The sequence below is a fragment of the Rhea americana genome, unplaced genomic scaffold (genome assembly GCF_003343005.1).
Source record: "Rhea americana isolate MKP2758 unplaced genomic scaffold, rheAme1 scaffold_55, whole genome shotgun sequence".
NCBI classification, from domain to species: Eukaryota; Metazoa; Chordata; class Aves; order Rheiformes; family Rheidae; genus Rhea; species Rhea americana.
Window position 1 is genome coordinate 1,664,445 of NW_028186701.1, and position 24,147 is coordinate 1,688,591.

Sequence of the window (24,147 nt, forward strand, 5' to 3'; positions counted from 1 at the left end):
CCTTTGGGAATTGAAATATATGAGGACACTTCACTAGAGTATGAAAGAAAATTGCACTTGTATTGGGATGATACAAAAATTTATCTGAGGTAAGAGTTTGAGTAAACTGTGTAAGCAATTTATATCAGGATCCAAAACGCATTTCAGATTGAGTTCTACTGAGTTAATTCAAAATGTAAATCTGGAGAAGTTTATCTTACTTTGGGTAATGCCAGGTTCCAGTGATTGTTAGTTATTTAGCAGCTGTTAAATATTTACACAAGCAAATAAGCTGGTACAGTATCTAGCTCCAATTTCTTTATCAGTGTAATTGCATGGCTAATGATCTTGAAAGGCACAGCACCTTTTTCTGGAGGACTTTAAGTAACAATGACACCAGCTCTAATGTGATCTGTAATTGCACGGAGGAGTTGTCTACATTGCCACCCTGTGGACTGGATCAAAAAAGTTACCACACACCAACTGCTCTGCAGGACTTGCTTATTTGTGCTTTTTACCTCTAATGTACCAYGACAAATCTGAGATTTCTACGAAAATTTCTTCATTTCTGGAGAAAGACATTGACCTATTGGCCATTAGCAAGAAACTGTATGCTCTAGGAACTCAAAATTCACCTGGGTTATTATTCTGCCTCCTGTATCAGAGGAAGGTAATCCCAGTAGTTGTAGGGAACATCGGACAGTAATCTCAGATTTTACACAGATTTTCTCAGTTAATCTCAGATTTATTCCGTAACGTCTCAGATTGTACTGAGGAAAAAAGCATCATTGGATTAATTCATGCTTATTGTAGTGCCAGACTATGCAGTCAAACACAGAACCATTGCTACACAGTTACTTGCATATTCACAAGAACCCTTTGCTTTGCTCTAAAATATACTTCTCCTTCAAGTTATGCAAGGCTTAAGTTTGTCATGTTTCACAGAGTTGTTATGGTTAATGAACCTCTACAAGATGAATCATTTCACAATATAAGCTGCTAAACAAGGCATATTTTGCAAATTGCAATTTGTAAATGCGGGAGAAAACGATTCTTACATTTAGATTAGATTATTATTGATAAAACATTTCTAATGACATTTTGGTTTTCTTGCCTACTACTCCCACACTTCTAGCATACTAATTTTTCGCAAGTCAAAAGAGGGCATACAAAAAAGTAAGCAATTTGTCCATAAGTAACTCATAATTTTACAGAAATAATGTTTAAAAAGGAAGCTTCCCTCACATATATTTTATTGGAATATGCATTATAGATAAGATAGGTATAGATATTTGGAATAATATGCATATATTCCTCTGTCAGATAAAAATGATTCAAGATCAAGATACTATCTCCAACTGCAGTCTTCCACAAAAAGAGGCTGCTGTTCAGGATTTAGAAGAAGTCTTTCTTTTGATCATGTGTCTCAAAACTTGACTATTTCATGATGCTATTTAAAGTAATTTGATACCACTACTTTGCAATGCGCAAATCAAGTTATATAAAAATTAAAGTCTCACAAAAGGACTGAAATTCCGAATGAGCCAGGGAACACTGAACCTGTGTTTTTTCAGAACCTGCCTGAACAAATAGTCAAATTCTTGATCAGATAACAGCATTGATAAATCACTAGCAGTCTGTCATCTCACAAGGTGATGAAGACGATATAAGTAAAGAGTATGAAAGGGAGGTAGAAGCAAAGAAAAAAGTTGCAGTAGGAGGATATCAGAAACGTTAATCAAAACAAAAAGAAGGGGGAAAAAACAGGTTACATATCAACACTAAGCTTCTTAAAGACTCATTTTTCCCTTTCTGTTTAAATAGCTGAGCTCCCAGCTGGAGCGTGACTTCCCTTTGAAACAAAATAGGCATGTCCAGGCCATGCTTCTACCTGCCCTTCAGAGGCAGAGGCAGAGGCAGCACCTGGCGCCTCATGACCCGCTTCCATGTCAGCGCTCAGGGGACCTCCACACCTGCCTTYGGTGGTGGCCTGAGCTTCATGGAGACCTGACCCTGACTTGGCAGCGCTGACATCGTTCCTGTTAGCCCGATGCCAAGATGGACACCTGGAAACCCCTGTTCCCACCAGTCTGTCCCCAAAGCAACCAGACGCCCCTCAGCCATGTCCAGCTGGGAGCTGGGAAGCTTCTTCATTTTTAGGAGCAAGAGCTGACACYTTGAAGGTGACCCCTTTCCAGGGGCCCTGAGGCAGCCTCAAGACCTCAGTCCCAGGAGCACTGCTAATGCCTCCTGAAAGCCCTTCGCGGGGGCCAGCACCCTGCTAAGGTGCGGGAGGGCAACGGGGAGCCGGTTCAGCTTCAGTAGAGGGACAAGAGGGCCAGAGAAGCAGCTGCCTCCGCAGAGCCCCCATGGAGGGGAGGTGACAAGGGGCCCAGGCAGGGGGCCGAGGGCCGCGGAGACCCTGGGAAAGGCCCAGGAAGAGGCAGGCGCCCGCCCTGCCAGCAGGGATGGGGCCTGGGGCCAGTGCCCGCCTGGGAGGCAGTGAGGGCTGAGGTCCAGTGATGGGGAGGGGGAGGGGAGAGGAATGGCAGCGGGCAGGAGGGGGCTGGGGTGGCAGCCAGACCTCCTTCAAGCTCCAGCAGGTCTGCACAGCCGCAGGCCACTTGGACAGCTGGCCACCGCGGGTCTGCAGCGGTTCTGGCTCTCAGAAAAGGGGCGCAATGGGCCACCTCCCTTCCTCCCCTGGAGGTGCAGGTGAGGTCTGTCACCCAGCTGGAGACCCACCACCCAAAAGTCTCCTCCCTCTCCTGACCTTGCCTGGGGCTTCTTCGGGCTGCCCCGGTGCCTGCAGGCCAGCACAGCTTGTGAACCCTGCGGAAAACTGCCCCYGCGTGGGGGAGGCCACGTTGCTCTCCAAGGCGGAGGGACTGAATCCACCAACTGAAGCTCCCGACTGGCCCATCTGTATTCTCGTGGCTTCAGTGGCCACAAAAAGCTCCTCTGACTGGGTGCTGTGAAGGGGAGGACAAGGAGAAGGTGTGAAAGAAGACAAGGAAGGTGTCTTCTTTAGAAAAAAAATATTCATTTTTAGAAAAAAAAATCTTTTGTTCAAAGCTACAGAGAGAAGCAGCAACCAACAGCAGTGTGTGTTTTCCATCCAGTCCTAATTTCAGGAATGGAATACAATATGGTGCTTTCTTCTTGATCCCGTATTCTCTGGTATGACATGGAACAAGTTTGTAATTCTTCAATTATTTGGGGAGTGACAGTCATAGAGCATTAGAGCTAAAGGCAATATAATCATAAATGGCAAGTTTGTTCTATGATCTTGCTCAGCAGTGTCCCAAGCTGTTACAATTAATTACATCATTTCTGACTCTTTAGTTTTGTAGCAGATACTTGTATGAAATCTCTTATTCTAGTGATTCTATAGCATTATTTCACTGGAGTTAATTATACCTTTTTACAGTCAGCTCGTATGGCTCAAAACAACATATACAGTACGCAGAATTATTCTTTGTTTAGTTTTAGTCATTTAACCTTTGGTCACGTGCACCTGTGCTTCATATGGAAAGAATATGGATGTCTGTATGTGTCTGTGAAGAGGTGAAAAGAGTCCATRGACAGCTAGTCTAGAAGCACATACCCCAGCTTTTGTGATAGAAACTACAAAATAAGCAGGCTGCCTACTTGAACATTTCCAGGTTGGCTAGTGTATCTGTGTACCTCGGTGAAATGATTTCCAGCCATCAGTTTAGGTGAGAGTACTACATTCTTTCCCTCATTTTCCTCTGTCATGTTTAACTGATCCTCGTTTTCTCATCCCCATCTAGCTAGATCATCTAGCACAACTCCCCTGCTTCAAGCAGGGTCAACTAGAATAATTTGCTCACGGCTTTGTCGTGTTAGGTTTTGAATATCTCCAAGAATTCACAACTTCTCTAGACAACTTGTTCCAGCAATCAATCATCCTTACAGTAATTATTTTTTTCTTATGTTTAAACAGAATTTCTTACATTTCAATTTGTACCCATTGCTTCTTGTCTTGTCACTGGGCTCCACTGAAAAGAGTCTGTCTAGGCCGTCTTTACTCCCTCCCATCAGGTATTTGTACACATTGATAAGATCCCATGAACCTTCTCTTCTTCACGCTAAACAATCCCAGTTCCCTCAGCCTCTCCTTATATGACAAATGCTCCAATTCAGTAATCATCTTTGCAGCCCTTTAGTGGACTCACTCCAGTATGTCTATGTCTTTCCTATGCTGGAGAGCTAAAAACTGGACACAGTACTCCAGAYGTGCCCTCACAAGAGCTGAATAGAGAGGAATAATCACCTCTCTCAAACTGCTGGTGATGCTCTTCCTAATGCAGCCCAGGATGCTGTTGGTCTCCTTTGCCGCAAGGGTGCATTGTGAGCCCGTGTCCACCAGGACTCCCAGGTCCTTCCCTGCAAAGTTGCTTTCCAGCATGTCAGCCTCYAACCTGTACTTGTGCGTGGAATTATTCAGCTCCAGGTGCAAGACTTTTAGTTTCCATTTGATGATCTTCATGAGATTCCTGTTTGCCCATTTTTCCACCTCTGGAGGTCCTTCTGAATGCAACTATCTGCTGTATCAATCACTCCTCCCAATTTTGTACCATCAGCAACCTTGCTGAGGGTCACTATGTGCCATCACCCAGATCTTTAATGATGATGTTAAACAATACTGGTCCCAGTATCAACCATGTTCTCCAGATGGACATCATTCTGCTTTGAGCCCAGCAGTTCAGCCAGTTTTCAGTTCACTGTACCTTCCATTTAACTAGTCCATATTTTATCAGTTTATCTCTAAGGATGTTATGGGAGACAGTGTTAAAGTGTTATTAAAATCAAAATAAGCAACATCCACTGCTGTCCCTCATCCATTGAGCCAGTCATATCATCATAGAGGGCTACCAGGCTGATCCCTTCATAAATCCATGCTGACCTCTCTCAGTCACCTTCTTATCCATAGTATGTTTGGAAACAGCTTCTAGGATTGTTTCCTCCATGGAAACCTTCCCAGAGGTCAAGGTGAGGCTGACTAGCCTGTGGTTGCTTAGACTCTTCTTCTTGCCTTTCTTAAAGATATGAGTGACACTTGCTTTATTCCAGTCCTCAGGAACTCCCCCCTCCCAAGTCACCATGCTCTTTCAAAGACTGTCAAGAGTGGCCTCAAAAGGATATCAGCCAGCTTCCTCAGCACTCATGGATGCATCCCTTCAGGTCCCATGGACTTGTGTATGTCCAGTTTGTTTAAATGTTCCCTAACCAGATCCTCCTCCACCAAGGTTTGCTGCTAGTGCCCCAGGCCAAAAAAAAATGGAATCAAACTGGCTCAGATACACAGAGGGTATTGAGGAGAGGGGCTGTAGGAAGCAAAGCCTGTATGATAAGCCCTGTGTGATGAGTAAGGTGGGAAAGATATAATAGAAATGAGGAGGAAGAACATTTAGAGGTGCTTTCCCTGACAGTCTGTCCCTGGCATAATTTACTTGGACATAGTCCACAAAAGCAAATCCTTTTGTGAGCTACCAGTGGGAAAAATCCTTGACCAGCTCCACCAAGAAGGAGCTCTAAACTCCAGGTTCAAGAGAAGACTCAGAATCCCCAGCCCAAGGGGCTATAACAGTCATATTTGAACGAGAGATAAGCTGGCAAAATGATCCAGAGTCACTTAGGTTTAGGTATAATATTCAGCGGCAGGTGGTAACAGAGTTTGCCCTGCCAAAAAACATTCTGTAGATCTTTAACTTGGCCTGAAGTTTTAGGCTCTGCTGTTCTCCAACTCTACCTCATAAATAACCAAAAGACACAGCTTCTCAGCTGGCATGATTCAGTTTCCTTTGTATGATTCAAGGCTGCAGTCACCAGCATCACAGCAGTTCAAGTAAGGTTAGCTGGAAGGCTTTAGGGAAGTTCAATAAACTTTGGAGGTTAAATCTCTTTCCATATGATTGTAAACTTCTCCAGAAAGGACAGAGGTCCTCTTGTGTCAGCAAGTATCACTGCAAAGTAGAAACAGAACAGCACCAAGCTGTCATTGAAACTGTTTTAAGCCACTGAGAAAGCAACAGAGATGGGATTCTATACACAATTACTTCTACATGCATCTCATTCTGGAATTGTTTTATGGTGTTAGGAAATTTTCTTGAGCAACCTGACATACTCAGAAATAGTCAAAGTCCTTGCTTATTTTAGAAATAACAATGTCCTTAACCACAAAAGAGTTAAAGGGAACAAGCTATAAACATCACATCTGTTACAGTACATCCAGATCAGAAATGACATTGATTCTCATGTAGCACTTTTCTCCTTTTTCTCTTCTAGAAATAGGCATGATCTCTATTTTGTATATATGAATAGTTTGTGTAATACTTGCTTTAGCTTTGTATATACATATTTCAGTGGAATAATATCTGCTCCAGCAGCATTACTCTTCTTTGTTCTGTTCTTGTTCACATGCTGTCCTTACTGTTGCACTGATTACATTTAGGAGATCTCAGAAATGTTGCTATCATCACTGAAGAATGTTTTTCATCTTTGTGCTTTGGTGGAATTCACAAGTAAGGTGCATAGGTCTAGAAATGTTTCTGTGAACATCATGAAATTAGTTGATCTCATGATGGCCAACATAGTCCTGTTGTTTCTTAGCCAGTAAGGTACTATTACTTGAATCTTTCTCACCACATGCATCTCTTCTCCAGAAGCCAACAGACCATGTTGACAGTTGTCGGTTGTTGCTTGTGATGTTCTTGAAGCAATGAACAGTGTTCTTTAATCAAGGTTTCTACTGTTTTCTTTTCCAATACTGTTGTATACAAGGAGATGCTACAAGGTTCCTGAGCTACATCCAATTACTGCATACTATCTTTGCATAGAGGTCTACCACAACATCCAGTTTGGTGCAGAGAAATTAATTCTGTTTTGGCCACTGAAAAAGATCTTATCTTTCTTATTATTACAGTGCAGTCATTTTTGGACCAGAAAGCCCTGACTGTGTGGCATAATAGTTGTGTGCCAAAGGAAGTCATAACAACCTAAGGTAGCCATTTAGGCTGCTGGCTAGCCAAGAGACCAGCCACAAGGGGGAGGTAGTATTTTATAATATGAAGCACGAACGAACTTGGCTGAGGGTTTTGTTCTGTGTAATGCTGAATGTAGTCCCCAGTAGCAATTGGAGCTGCTACATTTGCCATGTTGAAGGCTTTCACTCGGGTCGACCTTCTGAACAACGTATGCAGCTCTACAGGTCTTGGGCTGCAGGGAGTGCCTGGGGGCTCTCCGTGAGGCTGGGGCTGGCAGTTAGCTTTTCTACAGAAGCTATGCTGTTGTTTATGAGTTGTGTTGCCAGGTAAAGGAGTTGTAAGAGGAAGAGAGTAGGCTGTGTAGCGTCTGAGAAAATGAGTGAGAGATAGACAGGAGATTCACAGAGACTCTAAAGCTTCAAGAGTCTGAACCTCCCGCAGCAGCGGAGATGCAGAAGGGCTCTGTACCATGTGGCACAGAGTCATAACTTTGTAGAAGATGAAGGCCGGAAACTCGTCACTTCTCAAATGAGGAAAAAGGCTCTTGCTCCTCCTGAAGACTTGAAATTGATGAAGAGGTTCAGTGCCCTCCAAGCTGAGAAGGAGCTGGGTATGGCTTCAAGTGAAACAACTGAGCTGATGGACCCCATGCCACACAGGAACACCTGAAAGAAGCAGCGAGTGATTTTTGTGGGTGACTCCTGTATCTGTACTATTTGTATCTATCTGCTGACTTGACCTCTTCTGTAGAGAGGTTTGCTGCCTGCTTGAGGAGGCTTGAATAAAAAGTCATGGAAGAATGGAAAGACTGCCAAGACTTGTCCACCTCTCTTATTATCCCACTTCCAATGGGCAGCAGTGATACTGCTAAGGGCAAGTTAGAAAGCATCAGATGGGATTACAGTGCTCTGGGGACAGTGGTCAGGGTGTTCCTTGATCCTTCCAGTGAAGAAGAAGGATGGGAGGAGGAGTAGACAGATACTGCAAGTAAACAACTAGCTGCACAGCTGGTGCTGGCAACAGGGTTTTGGTTTCTATGGTCATGGGTTGTTGTCACTGATCAGCAACTGATTGGGAGAGATGAGATCCACTTCATTAAATGGGGCACATGTGTCTTTGCCAACAGACTGACCAACCTAGTAAGGAGGGCTTTAAACTGCAAAAGACGGGAGAAGTTTGCAGTCAGGAAAACAGGGGGGTACCTCCGGCAATTGCATGCAGCTATAAGACAAGACTATGCGAAGACTTCTTGCACCCCTTCAGGGAAATCAACATGCTCRAATACCTCTCTGCAGTGCCTGTACACAAATGCATGCAGTATGGGAAATAAACAGGAGGAGCTGGAGATTTGTGTGCAGTCACAGGGCTATGATTTCATTGCAATTATGGAGATGTGCTGGGATAGTTCACATGACTGGAATGCTGCCATGGATGGCTACAGGTTCTTTAGGAAGGACAGATCAGGAAGGCAAGGAGGGGAAGTCACTCTGTGGGAGGAGCAACTGAAGTGTATTGTGCTCTGCCTAGGGGTGGCCAATGAGCAGGCAGCRAGTTTATGGGTAAGGATTAAAGGGCAGGATAACATGGGTAACTGTTGTGGGTGTTTGCTACAGGCTACCTGACCAGGAAGAGTAAGATGAGGCCTTCTACAGACAGCTGGAAGTAGTATCACAATTGCAGGCTCTGGTTCTCATGGGGGACTTCAACCACCTTGACTTCTACTGGAGGGGCAACATAGCAAGGCACAAGCAATACAGGAAGTTCCTGAAGAGCACTGCTGATAACTTCCTGACACAGGTGATGGAGGAGCCAATGATGAGAAGTGCTCTGCTGTACCTTGTATTAACAAACAAGGAAGGGCTGGCTGGACATATGAAGGTTGGGGGCAGCCTTGGTTGTAGTGACCATGAGATGGTGGAGTTGAGGATCCTGAGAGGAKGATGCAGGGCAAAGAGCAGGATCACAGCCCTGGACTTCAGGAGAGCAAACTTTGGCCTTTTCAGGCCTGCTTGGAGGAATCCTATGGGAAAGGGTCATAGAAGAAAGAGGAGTCCAAGAAGGCTGACTGATATCCTCCAAGCTCAAGAACAATACATCCCAATGAGCAGAAAATAGAGCAAAAAAATGAAATGTATAGAAGGTGGAAGCAGGAACTTGCAACTTGGGAGGAATACAGGGATATCATCTGAGTATGCAGAAATGGGACTGGGAAGGCCAAGGCCCGTTTGGAGTATAATTTGGCAAGGGATGTCAAGGACAACAAGAAGGGCTTCTTTAAATATATCAGTAAAAAAAGAAAGACTACGAGAAATGTGGGTCCACTGCTGAATGGGTCAGGGGCCCTTATGACAAAGGATACAGAAAAGGCAGAGATACCGAATGCCTTCACAGAATCACAGAACCACAGAATGGTTGAGGTTGGAAGGGATCTCTGGAGAACATCTAGTCCAAACCCCCTGCTYAAGCAGGGTCACCTAGAGMATGTYAGAYAGGKTTGCATCCAGGTGGGTTTTGAATATCTCCAGAGGAGGAGACTCCACAGCCTCTCTGGGCAACCTCTTCCAATGTTCTGTCACTCTCACAGGAAAGAAATTCCTCCTCATGTCCAGGCAGAACTTCCTGTGATTCAGTTTGTGCCTGTTGTCTCTTGTCCTGTCACTTAGCACCACTGAAAAGAGTTTGTCCCCATCCCCCTGACACCCTCCCTTCAGATACTTATACACATTGATAAGATCCCCCCTCAGTCTTCTCTTCTCTAGGCTAAACAGACACAGCTCTCGCAGCCGTTCCTCGTAGGGCAGATGCTCCACTCCTCTGATCATCTTTGTAGCCCTACACTGGACACTCTCCAATAGCTCCATGTCTCTCTTGTGCTGGGGAGCCTAGAAGTGGATGCAGTACTTGAGACATGGCCTCACCAGTGCTGAGTAGAGGGGCAGGATCACCTCCCTCCACCTGCTGGCAACACGCTTCCTAATGCACCCCAGGATACCACTGGCCTTCCTGGCCACAAGAGCACATTGTTAGCTTGTGGTCAACTTGTTGTCCACCAGGACTCCCAGGTCCTTCTCTGCAAAGCTGCTTTCCAGCAGGTCAGTCYCCAACCTGTACTTGTGCCTGGGGTTATTCCTCCCCAGGTGCAGGACCCTGCACTTGCCCTTGTTGAACTTCATGAGGTTTCTCTCTGCCCCACTCTGTCCCTTCATCCACATCATTGACGAATAAGCTGAACAAGAAGAGACCCAGTACTGAGCCCTGGGGAACTCCACCAGCCACAGGCCTCCAACTAGACTCTGCACCACTGATGACAATCTTCTGAGCTCTGCTTTTCAGCCAATTTTCAATCCACCTCACTGTCCACTCATCTAATCCTCACTTTCTGAGCTTGCCTAGGAGGATGTTATGGGAGGCAGTGTTAAGTGCTGAAGTCAAGGTAGATAGGAGAGGTGCCTGAGGACTGGAGGAAAGCCAGTGTCACTCCAGTCTTGAAAAGGGACAAGAAGGAGGACCCAGGAAACTATAGGCCAGTCAGCTTCCCCTCCATCCCTAGAAAGGTGATGGAACAGCTCATCCTGGATGCCACCTCTAAGCATGTGAAGGATAAGAAGGTGATCAGGAGTAGTCAGTATGGATTCACCAAGAGGAAATCACGTTTAACCAATCTGATAGCCTTTTACAATCGAATGACTGGCTGGGTAGATGAGAGGAGAGCAGTGGATGTTRTATACCTTGACTTCAGCAAGGCTTTCGACACTCTCCTGTAACATCCTCCTAGGCAAGCTCGGGAAGTGTGAGTTAAATGAGTATCCACTCATGTGGACAGAAGTGAGGTGGACTGGGAACTGGCTGGATGGCAGAGCTCAGAGGGTTGTGATCAGTGATGCAAGGTCTAGTTGGAGGTCTGTAGTTAACGGTATCTCCCAGGGGTCAGTACTGGGTCCCTTCTTGTTCACCTTATTCATCAATGACCTGGATGAAGGGAAAGAGTGTCTCCTCACCAATTTGCTGATGATACCAAACTGGGGGGAGTGGCTGATACTCCATAGGGCTGTGCTGCCATTCAGAGAGATTTGGACAGGCTGGAGAGTTGGGCAGAGAGGAACCTCATAAAGTTCAAAGTAGGGAAGTGCAGAGTCCCCCCACTGTGCACAAGTACAGGCTGGGGGCTGACCCTGCTGGAGAGCAGTTTTGCGGAGAAGGACCTGGGGGTCCTGTTGGACAACAGGTAGACCATGAGCCAGCAATGTGCCCTTCTGGCCAAGAAGGTCAGTGGTGTCCGCGGGTGCATTAGGAAGAGTGTTATCAGCAGGTCRAGGCAGGTGATTCTTCCCCTCTACACAGCCCTGGTGAGGCCATGCCTGGAGTTCTAAGTCTAGTTCTGGGCTTCCTAGTACAAGAGAGACATGGAGCTATTGGAGTGAGGCCAGTGTAGGGCTACAAAGATGATGAAGGGACTGGAGCTCTCCTATGAGGGAAAGGCTGTGAGAGCTGGGACTTCAGCCTGGAGAAGAGAAAATCTAGGGATGATCTTATCAATGTGTGTAAGTATCTGAAGAGAAGGTGTAAAGAGGAGGGGGCTGGACTCTTTTCAGTGGTGCCCAGTGATAGGATGAGAAGCAATGGACACCAACTGAAACACAGGAAGTTCCGCCTGAACATAAGGAAAACCCTTTTTACTGTGATGGTGACAAGAGCACTGGAACAGGTTGCCCAGAGAGGTTGTGGAGTCTCCCTCCTTCGAGATATTTAAAAGCCATCTGAACAGGGGCCTGGACAATGTGCCCTAGGTGACCTTGCTTGAGCAGGGGGTGGGTTAAACTAGATGATCTCCAGAAGTCCTTTCCAACCTCAGGCATCCTGTGTATGCACACAGGTTTAGCCTTTATACCCAGCTGCACAACTATAACTAAAGAGCAAATCTGCATTTCATCCTTTCATCACAGTTATAACTTAAATTCTCTTGATTTTGCCACAATATCCGGGCTGTTGGCTGCTGTTTCTGCCTTGTMTCCTCCACAGAGTAACTCTTGCTATTTGCTCATCCTATCAGAACAGGAGCACTCAAAGGTATGCTTAAAAAGGCAAGAGGTAAAGGATGGCTTCCTAAGAGCCCTTCTTCTCAAGGGAGCTTGAACAGAACCCTCACTTCCAGAGTACAACAKTCCTTTGAGCTCATGGCTACATGCTTGTCCTGCCACTAGTCTTCTTGCAGCTCATGTTTAAGTAAAGGAAGTGAGAGAAGGTCAGACCCTCTGGGCTGCTCCCTCTTTACCTGTCCCCCTGCCAGAAGGCAGCACTTTCTAAGAAACATTTCCCTTTTCTAATGCTCAATCCAAGTTCCATTAAACACAGGAAATGTTTTGTAGTTTTCTGTTTCATATACCCAGCACAGAAGCTGCATGGCACAACATAGGCTAGGCAGGATGTGTTTTCTTCTAATGAAAGCACAAGGTACCTCAGGGAGTTTCCTGTGTCTGAGGGTGAAAAGTTTATAGGGCTGGCCTTAATGTTGTGACTGCCTTCCTGGACATGGACTGGGGGCTAATTAACTATGAAATAGTGAAAATAAAATGTGCAGCTACTCTCAGAGCACACACTACTTGGACTCAGGGGAGGCTGAAGACTTTGGGAGGGACATTCCCTTCTCCAATACCTGTGGGCTCGTGGAGTCTCATTCACCAAACACCAGGCCAACCTCAGCACCTCCAGGCACGACTTCACTTGGAAAGGAACACACAGCCTCCTTAAGAACCTTGAAACACGTACTCCAGCTCTTTGACACACGGCAAGTAAAACTGCTTGCAGTCATCTGAAGCATTGGTGCACACACAGGCAGCATCCCTGCTTTGTATTTCTCATTACAGTATCAGTCTTTGGTTACTGTAATGGACAAAGAGCCTATCAGTTGTTTGGTTACTTCTTATTTAATTATCTCATACTGATAAATAAATGTAAGCCCATGAGTGTGTTATACAAATGTTGCATAGGAAGATGGTATTTTCAGAAACTCAATGCTTCATGCAAAAGACTTTAGAAAACACTTTGTCCAAATCATCTTATGGAGTACCTACCATATAGTGTCACAGGTAGATTCAACAGGAATGCTGTAAATTATTAGCCAATCACAAATACATAGAAATGCGTATCAACTTGATTATTCTTCTGAAAGCTAAGTTTTTATATGGCTATATATATAAGAGATTTCCAATGATAGTAAATGATTAAGCTAATAATAATAGCAAAAATTACTTGGAAATATTCCAAACCTAAGTAATTGCTAACTTTCAGGAAAGGCTGAACCTGTAATATGTGAAGCTTCTAAATAATATATGTATTAAAAAGAAATCCAAAACTCGAACTCTTGGAACAGTGTGGGAATTGTAACTCTAAGTTACATTAACAAACCTAACTTTTATTCTCAATTTGGTAACAAGCACTCCTCTTTTCATTTCTAGTATTTCACAAAAAAGGCATCCTCCTGTGAGGATGAGGGATGGGTGCAATATGAAGCACTGTGTCAAATACAAGGAGATGAATGATCTATTACTAACAGGAACAGGAATCTCCAAGACTTCTGAACACTGTCTTGTAACAGTGGGATTGGAATGCTTTGGAAAACAGGAAGATGAGAAAATCCACAGAAGGAAACAAAAAGTAGTTGAAGCACAGTATAAGACTTTTGAGGGATTCTGGAGGAAGGCAGGGTGTCCTATCAGTCAGAAGCAATAACCCCAGTGTTTCAGTAGAATGGTCATCTTTAATCATTCATCTTTAGTTAATGCTGGTGCATTTATCTCACTTTAGGGCATCTGTTCTTTCTAAAAAAAAAAAAAAAAAATCCAACATACTCTGCTCAGCACTGAAACCAAAGCTTTTTAAGTGCCAATTTGCTTAGAAAGCTGGCATAAAATAGACAAATCCCCCTCCTCTCATCCTCCTCTTTCAATTTACAATACAGTGCATAAAGATTTAAAATTTTTAATTGTCTATTTAATAGGTGAGTGACATTTTGTAATCAAAAGATCTTCATTAAATATTCTGAAGACAAATTATKCTTACGTTGTACATATATAAGGGAATTTTCAAACAAATCACTAACCTAAATCAATAGCTACTAAGCAAGATAAAGCTCACAACAGAACTTTCAATATAACTCAACCTCTAGAGGGGGAGTATTTCAAAAATGCTTAACACTAAGAAATATTTATTTCAGTAGAAACTAATAGGAGTGATACTTCTAAACCTGTGTTCAAAAATTCTCCTCAAATTGCTCTTTTGTCTTAATATCCTGATCTGCAAAGTGTCCATGAACAACCTTAGCTGTACAAACAGTCAAAACGTCTAAAGAAGAGAATTTCAAACATTTATTACATTGCATCCAATCACATACAGTCAAGCACACAGTGCTTCAATTTACATATTTATACTGAAGAAAGTATTTTACCCTCTTGATTACACGTTTTCTTTAAATATTTTGAGTTGATGTCAGTGACAAACTATGAAAAAACTCAGAAAGCATAAAAGCTTGACCTTTTAATATCAAGAACTAATGAACATGTACAAAGTCAAGGCATGAGTCTTGAATATATTGGCATAGATACACTGGCTACTGTATGTCAGCTGAATTGCTGTAACTGCCTGTATGTACTCACTAAACTCTCCATAGCTGTGCGGCAGTTTCCACAAGCTGAAGGAATTACACACAAGGGAAGTTGTTTTATTTGTTCTACTAAGCAATTAGGGTATGTGCATATGGTCAGCTACAGCAGCTTGCCTCAAGTGGTCACACAAGAGTAGTATTTCAATTGCTTATTGGCATCTCCCAACCTGCATATATTTGGCATCCATAAAATCTTTGGCCTTTTCGGTGCTTGCRATAATATATTTTTTTCCTCTTTTGGTAATGTATGTTTACCACAACTTTATTTTTAAGAAATATCATTCCATAAAAGGCTGACAGATCAATACAATAGTATAGTTACCACTAAAGTGAGCAAAATCACAACTGAAGAAATGATTATTTGAGAAACATGTACAGTTTAAGAATTTTGTTTCATGTGGGGCATTTCTGCTGAGTAACTACGTTAGGTTGCATACACAATTTGCATGGTTGACTTATCTGCTGTCTCCTGTACTCAGGCTAAAATGAARCCAAGAGGAGATAATAAGAGAAAACTCCAAATCTGCCAGAGCTCTGTTAAACTTGCACAGGCATCCACTTTGCTGGACTGCTTCTGAGCCAAGCAACAGCTGACAGCCTAGGGCAAACTTGTTTCAAGGTTGATCCTGAATAACTGAAGAACTGCTGAAGAACTGACAACCTATCAACACTGATCAATGCCAAGTAACAGAGAAGGTTATAAGGTTATAAACAAAAGGGTACACACTGCTGCTTTGGGAGTAAGGCTGGATTAGAAAGGAGGAAGAAATACACTCCAAAATGCATGGCACATTTGAAACTAAATGTGGTTCCCACTCTCCACAAAGAACCAAAGTTTCAGAGGATTTCAAGCACAGAAATGCACTATGGTATTTTTAATGTTCTGTCTAGATCTGTTCATTTTATTGTGCTCAATAAAGTTAAAAGCCCTTTTACTTAAACCTTTGCAAAGCTTGTTGCTCACAGTTCATAGGCTTTCAGAGTCATGTTTACCTCTTCTGAAGAGGTGAACTGTAAGTTCAAAATTTAACAGTTTTGGAAAAGTATACTTCAGTTCTGGGAGAACTGAGACAACTGTAGGGCTGGAAGTGGCTAGAGGTGGTCAGGCTATATTTATGTTTCTGTATGCGAGTATCAAATAGGGCCTGTACCAGGCATGGGGCCAGATGTACTGACAGGAATCTTCAGAGGCTCCTGGAAGTGAAACATGTACCACCCAGTGCACCAGGACACAGAGACAGCAGCATGGTAAGGTCTATGCTAGAGGCACACTCTTCAGTAATAACTGAAGTCTTGACTAAGAAGAAAACGTACGTATTCTTAACATTTATATGGTATGAATATAGCCTAGAGTTCATATACTTTCCATTTAGAACTCAGATACGCTTCCCTAGTTCAAGCGAGACTTTGATCAATCTGTTTTTTAGGCATTACTTTGATTAGCATCTTTGGGATGTTTCCTACAGAAAGTCCCATTTGCACATTAAGCCTGAAAAACAAGACAATGCAAAACTGATTAATCTAAACAAGATCATACTCTTTCCTCCCTTGGAATAGTAATACATAGAAATGTATGTATTATACAAACGTATATACATGTACACACATATACACACATACATGTGTGTGTCTGTGTGTGTGTATATATATATATATATATACACACACACACACAGTCACACACATTTTACATATACACACACACACACACACATATATATATGCAAGCACATGTAGGATTTATGTGACAAGGAACCTTGCTTGATCATGGTCTCTTCCAAGTTTCTGCCTGGAAATCAGGCCTGCTTAAAAAAGGTGATGAAACACTTATGCAAGAAATTAGAGATAAGGAGCACTATGTGTTACCTAGCTTGAGGGAGACAATTCTCATTCTCCATTGGAGGAGGATAACCAGCAGGTAGGTAAATTAGTCTAACTTGGTTTCCATTTTTGGTGCTTCTGGTACCTACAGAAGCCTGCATATCTGTACRCTACACTGCAGTCTGCAATACAAACACACTCACAGAGTTTTAGAGCAAAGTGCACAGCTCACTAGAGCATTTGTTGTTAAATAGTGAAAGGAAAGGCACCCACACTGTACACGTCCCATGCAAATACAAATGCAATGAGGAAGGGAAACTGTCAAAACAAAGTAGAATTTAACAGCTTCAGACTACAGTTGTGATAGTCTATACTATTCATGGTGGAGCACATGAAAGATCATTATTTCCCCTACCTATTGTTTTCCTAACATAGCTTTTTCTACCCTCTGGAACTTCTGTACTTCAATAGCTAGCTCCCAATATCTGAGATACAGCCACATAAGTCTTCCATTTTGACTTTTGTTTCTGTTCAGCAGATTGCCACAGTAGTTATCATGCTTGAAAATATCTTTCAAGCCACTCTCCATTTGCAGATCCACAGCAACAGGATCAGTTGCTGCTTTAACTAGCAGATTTTTCTCTATTTCTAGTCTCTGGTTTCTTGGTACCACAAGACTGCAGTAGATTTCCTGTCTTTCTTTAAGTCCATCTTCAAATTCTTTTAGTAGAATATTGGCTCTTTTTTGCCACTCTTCTTCCTTTGCCAGATAACTTTGGTACAAGTTACCTGCAGCTCCTGAGTGCAAGAGGACTTGTTTTTCTCGTTCTAATTTCTCCTGTTCCTGTTCTAGGATTCTTCTTTCTTCTACTAATTTGCGACTCTGAGACACCAGTGCTTCACGGTAACTCAAGGTTCTGTTGCGTTCCTTTTCAAGCTCCAGCTCCAAGTGAGCAACTGTGCGACGATTTTCTGTGATGATATCCCGGTATTTGGCTTCTAGGTCTCTTTGTAAAGATGAGTGTTTTTTATAATATTCTTTTTTTTCTCTTTCTATTTCTTTCTGACATTCTCTGGTCCAGATCCAACCTATCATATACAAATGAGACTCCACATATTAGTAACACACAGATAACATTGATGGGATTAATTAAGTATACCTCAAAAGAGAAGTTATTCTGCGGTTGAAACTTTCTTTCCTGGTCCCTGAACACCAAAAAGAGGCATCCACTTCTGTTTACATGGCCTACAGAGTGAACTTCTGTGGGTCCAAGTTTCACAGTAAGTCAAACTAGATAATCATGTTTCCTTTGAAGCGAAATCTCCACTAGTCTTTTATCGCTCACACACATACTTCATGGATTAAAGAAGGAAGAATTATTGAGGAGATAAACTCAAGGTTCCTAATGGGGAAACTACGCTAAGAACTTTCTAGGCCCAGTAAATAGATATACATCAGTAGCTCTTCGGGTTGTTAYCTTTTGGCTCTCTAGCATATCACTTGTTTCCTCCTGTGACAGAGGGCTGTGTAAAGTGGAGCTTATTAAAATGCAGATTCAATTCCATGTGTAAAAAATTRTCATTGCCTTAGGGCTATTAATTTAACAGCATTTACTGGAACATTCCAAAATGTATGACACAGCCTGGAGACCAAGGGCAGGCTAGAGGAAATCCCGAGACAGTGTATTACTTAATCATTGTATTGTTTCAGAAATTTCACTTCAGCCTGAAGGTTACATGCCTGCACACGGCAACACACTCCAGCACGAGCATTAGATACTACTTACGAAAGGCTGCCAATCCCAGCATGGGAACCAGCAAAGCGTAATTCCATCTGCTGCCCTCATCCCTGGGCTCTCTTTGATTTGGCTGGATGTTCCAGTTGGGAGGATCATTTAAATTATTCATGAAGACACCTTAGATTCATAGGAAAGAAGGGAGGGAAACACTGTATTAGTGCTGTACACAGCAACAAAGGCTGCTGCCATAACTATTATTTTATCTGAACCAGTGCTAACCTTAGGACAAGCATTTCTGCTTTAGACTCTGCATCAAACCAGATAAAAAGAGAACTTTAAGAGACAGCTTAAGGTAACAAAATCCTGATGCAAACTGCCCCAAAGACGAGAAATACAGTCCGTTATTCGGAACCTTCAACGCAATGTGCTTTTGCTCAGCAGAGGTCCCTCAGGTAGGGTACACAACCAGGGGCCGCGCTGAGGCTTGCAGGTCGGCTCCCAGCGCTCGGACCCCGCAGGCCTCAGCGCTCGCTGGCGTTACCTTCCGCTCGCTCTCCGAGTTGGGTGCGAGGCTAGGCGGTCCCTGCCACCCGGGCCGCCGTCCCGGAGCCCTTCAGGCCCCTCGGCACAGCGGGTCCCCGGCCAGGCCAGGCCGTCCCCACCGCCAGCCCGGCGCGGCCCTGCCCGGGCAGGCCCTGCCCTCGCGGCGCGCGAGGACGCGGGGGGCGCCAGGGAGCCTCACGCCGCGCGTGGGGGCGAGGGACGCTGGCCGTAGCGGGGGCAGTTACGTACCAGCCCAGGTGTGCGAAGCCGCGGCAGAGCGCCCTCAGAGCCACTTACCTGCCGGCCCCGCCTCTTCTCGGGCTGACCCATTAGCCGAGAGAAAAAAGGGGGAAATGGAGAGGGAAAGGACAAAGCGACGCGCTCGAGCGCGAAGTGTTCCCGTTCGCCTGGCCACTCTGGAGCTTCTCGCAAGAAAGGAGGGCCGGGGGAGCGTTCTGGGGGGAAGCCCGCGCGCAGGCAGCCTCTGACTCCCCCCGCACACACACCCCGTTGGTATCTCCTGCCGAGCCCTGCGGATAACGGCACTGCTAGCGAGGTCTCGCGCATGCGCCTTGACAGCTCCCCGCGGGCCCGTGTGAAATGGCGGCGACAGTAGCGGCTTCGCGGAGTTTTGCGAAGCGTTGGTTATGGCCTGTGGCGCGGGCGGTAAGTGTGGGTGCTCGGCCTGACCCGACCGCCTTGCCCTTCCAGCGGCGAAGGGAGTGGAGAAGGCGAAGGCCGCGGGAAGGGTGGAGAGCTGCTTTCGGGGGGATAGGGTGGAGATGACGCAGGCTGGGCCCGGGGGTTCCGAGAATCTCCTGTCGCTCCTCTTGCAGGGGGGAGGGGACCGCTTATCCGGCGTCCTGCTCCCACCCCTCTCTGAGCGYCCGCGGCGGTGTCACTGGCGCGTGTTTCCTCCGTGACCTTGGGGCAGTCCTGCGCTGCGGCCGCGGGAGCCCGTGGRCGAGCCCGAGTGCCTGGAGGTTCGTGAAGGCACTTGTTCAGGGGGAAAAAAAGAGAAAGAGTGAAACACTATGAACTCGTTCACTGTATTCTAAATACACGTACTAGAGCAAATAATAATATACGTGAGGAAGGACTTTTAATTTGCCAAGGCATGTAGTGCTTGTAGTAAGAAATTGGAATTCGTGTGATCAATATTTGCAAWTTGAGTACATCTTTTTCTGCTTAATGGACATCTGTTCATAATCTTTCTGATCAAAATTCAGGGACAATAGAAATTCTTACCTGTTTGACAACAGCAAAAATAATGTGAATGGGAATAACATCCCTGAAAAATCTGTTTTGCAGAAGCTGAAAATTAAAAGCATCTGTTATATATATATATATATATATATAAATTTTTTGCTAATAGATTTCCAGAGTTCTCTGATGCAGAGGTATACTTCATGACTGTTTACAAATAGTCTGACAGAATAGTGATGTAGCAACTTCAGGAAAATAATATATTTTTTTAAAAAGGTTGTTATTTATAAGGCACTGATAGCAGAATTCTGACTGGAGATTGTAGCTGGACATTGACTCTGTGCATTGGGAGAAAGACATTGATTTTATACTTCATTTTGCTTGGTATTTCTATTTTGTCTGATCAGTGAACCACTTGATCTGATTTTCCATGTGAAAAGTTAATGAAGATAAGCATAAATATGGGGATTAAGATGGGCATGCAATTGTCCAAAAGTGTAGTAACACAGCATTGGGGGGGGGAGATCAACAGTCATAAGGCTGGGATTTACTGGGAGAATTTCTCAGTAATAGCTGTTATGATTGATCTTATTTAATGATCTCACCTAATTACCTGGTCTCTAAAAAGTTGTCATATTCATTAATACACTCCTATGCTTTAGATGCATTGTTAAGCAAAAAGATGATTTTAAGGAACTAGTAAGAGATGGTAAAATTTAATTCTTAGTAAGGAATTAGTAAGAGAGATGATAAAACTTAATTGAGTAAAGCTCAGTATGGTTTATTTCATGGTGGGGGGGGAAAGAGATGAATTCTTGTTGACTGTATTACAGGGTGATTTAACCATTGTTGTAACCACTGTTGGAAAAGAGAAATGCAGTCCTGGAATGTATTGGAGAGGTATTTCAAATAGAAAAGTACTAGTGTGCCTGTGTAAGGCACTGATAAGACTTTTTTTGTATTACTGTTCTAATAGTATATACACAGATATATTTTCTAAACAGTCTGAAGGAGGAACTCCAGGAGGAAGAAATAGGAAGGAATACTAGGATTGATAAAAGGAGTACTAGGATTGGGAAAATTGGTGACTTACCTAGAGGGGCTAGAATTGTGGTTTTAAACTATCAAAGCAAAGACTGGATGTGAGTTTGGGTGGTTTAGTGCTTTTAGTGGTTTAGTGTTTAGGGAGCAATGAGAAAGTTACAGAAGGGGAAAACTGTGCCACTGTGCTTCGTTCTGATAAGAATAAATGATTTTAAATAGGCCACAAATAAATACAGAATGAAAACAAGGAGAATATCTCTGGTTCTTTCAGATATCTGAAATAATTCAAATTTTGTGGATTGAGTCAAATGAGATGTCTTCCAGTGATTTCTGTGATTCTCATAAAACTGTCTGTATCTTTGTTTGCGTAAGAAAAACCATGGTAATGCCAGAGCCTTAGTTGCAAACATACATTTTGGCCATACAAGGCTCAGATAAGTTTAAGAGACTAGTTAAGTGTTAATGAGGTGAAGAAAATATGATAAAGTCCACGACAACTTGTTACTTTGACTAGACAAAAGAAAAACGTGCAACAAAACTTTTAAGTATTTTTCCTTCTAGTTATGGCGATAGGAAAGCCAGAACTTCACTCATATAGCTCTAAAATGTTGTTGATACAGTATTCTTGAACATGTGGAATCAGTGGTGAATAGATGATTATTATAAACATAGGGTAATTGAGAATGCTGCAAGTTTTGCTTGTGGAAACACTTGTCCTACAATAGTCATCTTGACTTCTTTCCACAGTGGCCAGCGGCATGCCAGACTCTTGCACGCAACATTCACTTCACAGTCGATGGAAAGAAAAGTGCTTCCACCAAGGTTTCTGATTCGGTATGTTTGTGCTTTTCTATACCTTAAGTAATAGATAGATAATACACATTAGATTTTTGAGGCCTGGAAGGAAACCATAGGAATGCTGTGTCAGATGTTTGGCTTCAGTGGAGTGTTGTGTTCAAGTAGATACTGAGTTTGAGTTTCTGAAATGAATTGCTTTTTCCATGATAAATTTCCCCCTTGCAGACAGTATCTAAAATATTCTTTTAATGAGTGTTACATCTGTTAAGAATGTTAAATGTATATTCCTTGTGTCTACACAGAGCTTTAAAGTTTGGCTCAGCTTGAAGTATTTTTGGTAGTAACAAACTGTCTTTTTCCTTCATTTTCCAGATTTCTACACAATATCCAGTAGTGGACCATGAATTTGATGCTGTTGTTGTGGGGGCAGGAGGAGCAGGTCTGCGTGCTGCATTTGGCTTGTCAGAGGCTGGATTTAATACAGCATGTGTTACAAAGCTGTTTCCTACCAGATCTCATACTGTTGCTGCACAGGTGAGAAATTAGGCAGAACAAACGTTAAAAGAAATACCTGATTTCAGAAAGCCTGTCTGGATATGAACATGAATTTGTTTCAACATAATAAAAATTTCAACATAATAAAAAAAAAATTACACATTCAGTTGAAACTATTTTGGAAGGCGATATATGTCTAGCTTCAGTTTTGTTTTACTGCATTCCTTGTACGGAATATAGCTTTTGTGTTACTCATCAGAATAAGATAGGAGCTGTTGTGAAACTAATAAGATTGCATGGATTTTTTTCACAACCATGTTAAGTCTGACTTTACTGTTTCTTATGTATACAGCATGTGATTTTAACAGAAATAGGAGGAAAAACTGCTGAAACTGTACTTCAGTAATATAATTCCAGGAATATGTATTTTCATTTTTAGGGAGGGATCAATGCTGCCCTGGGAAATATGGAGGATGATAACTGGAGGTGGCATTTCTATGACACGGTGAAAGGGTCTGATTGGCTGGGGGACCAGGACGCCATACACTATATGACTGAACAGGCCCCTGCTGCAGTGATAGAGGTGAGATTCGCTGAAATTGATTTCCACTTTAGGTAATTATAGCACAGACCAACGTCCATTGAGATCTCCTTACTAGGAACAGTTAAAAAGTTAACTTTCTGGCTTATTATGCACATCTGTATCTGATGCTTATATCTGGGTTCAACAGCTGGAAAATTATGGGATGCCATTCAGTAGAACAGAAGAAGGAAAAATCTATCAGCGTGCATTTGGTGGACAGAGTCTCCAGTTTGGAAAAGGAGGACAGGCTCACAGATGCTGTTGTGTTGCGGACAGAACAGGACACTCACTATTACATACGTTGTATGGGAGGGTAAGAAGCTGTGAAGTAAAACTGAATTTCTTGTAGCTTTGTAGTGATTTCTTGTAGCTTTGAAAAATCAAAGACTTGTAGCTGCTCGTACGTATAGTATCAGGCGAATCTAGGCAAATCACTAATGTATATTCTGGATTTTCTTTCCCGAGGCACTGTGAAAGGATGTAGCCTAGCAGATGCCTGTTTGCGGTCAGGAGTACAAACAAAATACACTGAAGGATCCTGCTTATACTTGCTCTTCTGGAGGCAATGTTTGAGTAGTAGACACTGTCAACTTTGTGGTTTGGAGTAGTTTTTCCTTGATACTTTTACATCTGTTAACTTGTCAAAGACAGAATTTATTTAAACTCTACAAAACCCCACCTTTTTCAGAAAAGCTGATTCAAGGGCATTGGGGAACTAACAGAAGGTACAAGCCAACATTTTTGTTTAGTCGTCTTCAAACAGGAAGCAGGGGAAATGTGTAATGTTTTTAAATGCTTGAAGGATTACTGTGATTACTGTGCATTCCTGAGCTTGCTTTCTTGCAAGTAAATGACCAGAATTCTAATATCTGGTCTTATCAATTCTGCATGCTGTAACAGTGGGAAGATCCATTTTTGCTAATGGTTTTTATTTACTTAATAGCTAGCCATTTGCTCTCCTTGTGCTTAAAACCATACGTGCTATTGCAATACAGATGCTCAGTGCTGGCATATGCTAGTCTGATCCTTGAGGGCATGAAAGAATCTGACTTTGCTTGCTAGTTCTGTTGATATACTGGGCTTGAGGAGATATGTTGTGTGTCTTAAGGTGATGTAATGATTCATGCTCGTGCGTGTATTGAGCTTTGCAGCTGACTAAAGTATTGTCAAATGTAGACTGAAAGAACAAGTCTTCTGGAGTAGCTATGACTTTTCTAGTTCAACCACTCAAAACGAATAGATTCTTTGTTTTTCTGTTTTTTTTTTTTT

At 43.1% G+C, this 24,147-nt stretch overlaps 2 protein-coding genes across 5 annotated transcripts in view; one reads left to right on the forward strand and one right to left on the reverse strand.

Annotated features, from left to right (window-relative positions):
* Window positions 1-14,331: 14,331 nt before the first annotated feature.
* CCDC127 (coiled-coil domain containing 127) lies at window positions 14,332-19,172 on the reverse strand. Of its 4 annotated transcripts, none has more exons than XM_085318697.1 (3): window positions 19,050-19,172; window positions 18,258-18,386; window positions 14,332-17,559 (listed from the first exon to the last, which is right to left on the reverse strand). In XM_085318697.1, the coding sequence occupies exons 2-3, from the start codon at window positions 18,376-18,378 to the stop codon at window positions 16,886-16,888; spliced, it is 795 nt and encodes a 264-aa protein (XP_085174823.1). In that variant the 5' UTR covers window positions 18,379-18,386; window positions 19,050-19,172; the 3' UTR covers window positions 14,332-16,885. The 4 variants fall into 4 exon arrangements, with proteins under 4 accessions (XP_085174823.1, XP_085174822.1, XP_085174825.1 ...); XM_085318696.1 differs by having other exon boundaries at window positions 19,002-19,172; XM_085318699.1 differs by lacking the exon at window positions 19,050-19,172 and adding an exon at window positions 18,751-18,925.
* A 144-nt stretch (window positions 19,173-19,316) lies between these two features.
* SDHA (succinate dehydrogenase complex flavoprotein subunit A) overlaps window positions 19,317-24,147 on the forward strand; it is a 15,767-nt gene continuing 10,936 nt past the window's right edge. Inside the window, exons 1-5 of the mRNA XM_085318694.1 lie at window positions 19,317-19,418; window positions 21,750-21,836; window positions 22,173-22,334; window positions 22,735-22,878; window positions 23,027-23,191. Coding sequence (XP_085174820.1) covers window positions 19,353-19,418; window positions 21,750-21,836; window positions 22,173-22,334; window positions 22,735-22,878; window positions 23,027-23,191 — 624 coding nt within the window. The 5' untranslated portion in view covers window positions 19,317-19,352. The remainder of the gene's footprint in view (window positions 19,419-21,749; window positions 21,837-22,172; window positions 22,335-22,734; window positions 22,879-23,026; window positions 23,192-24,147) is intronic.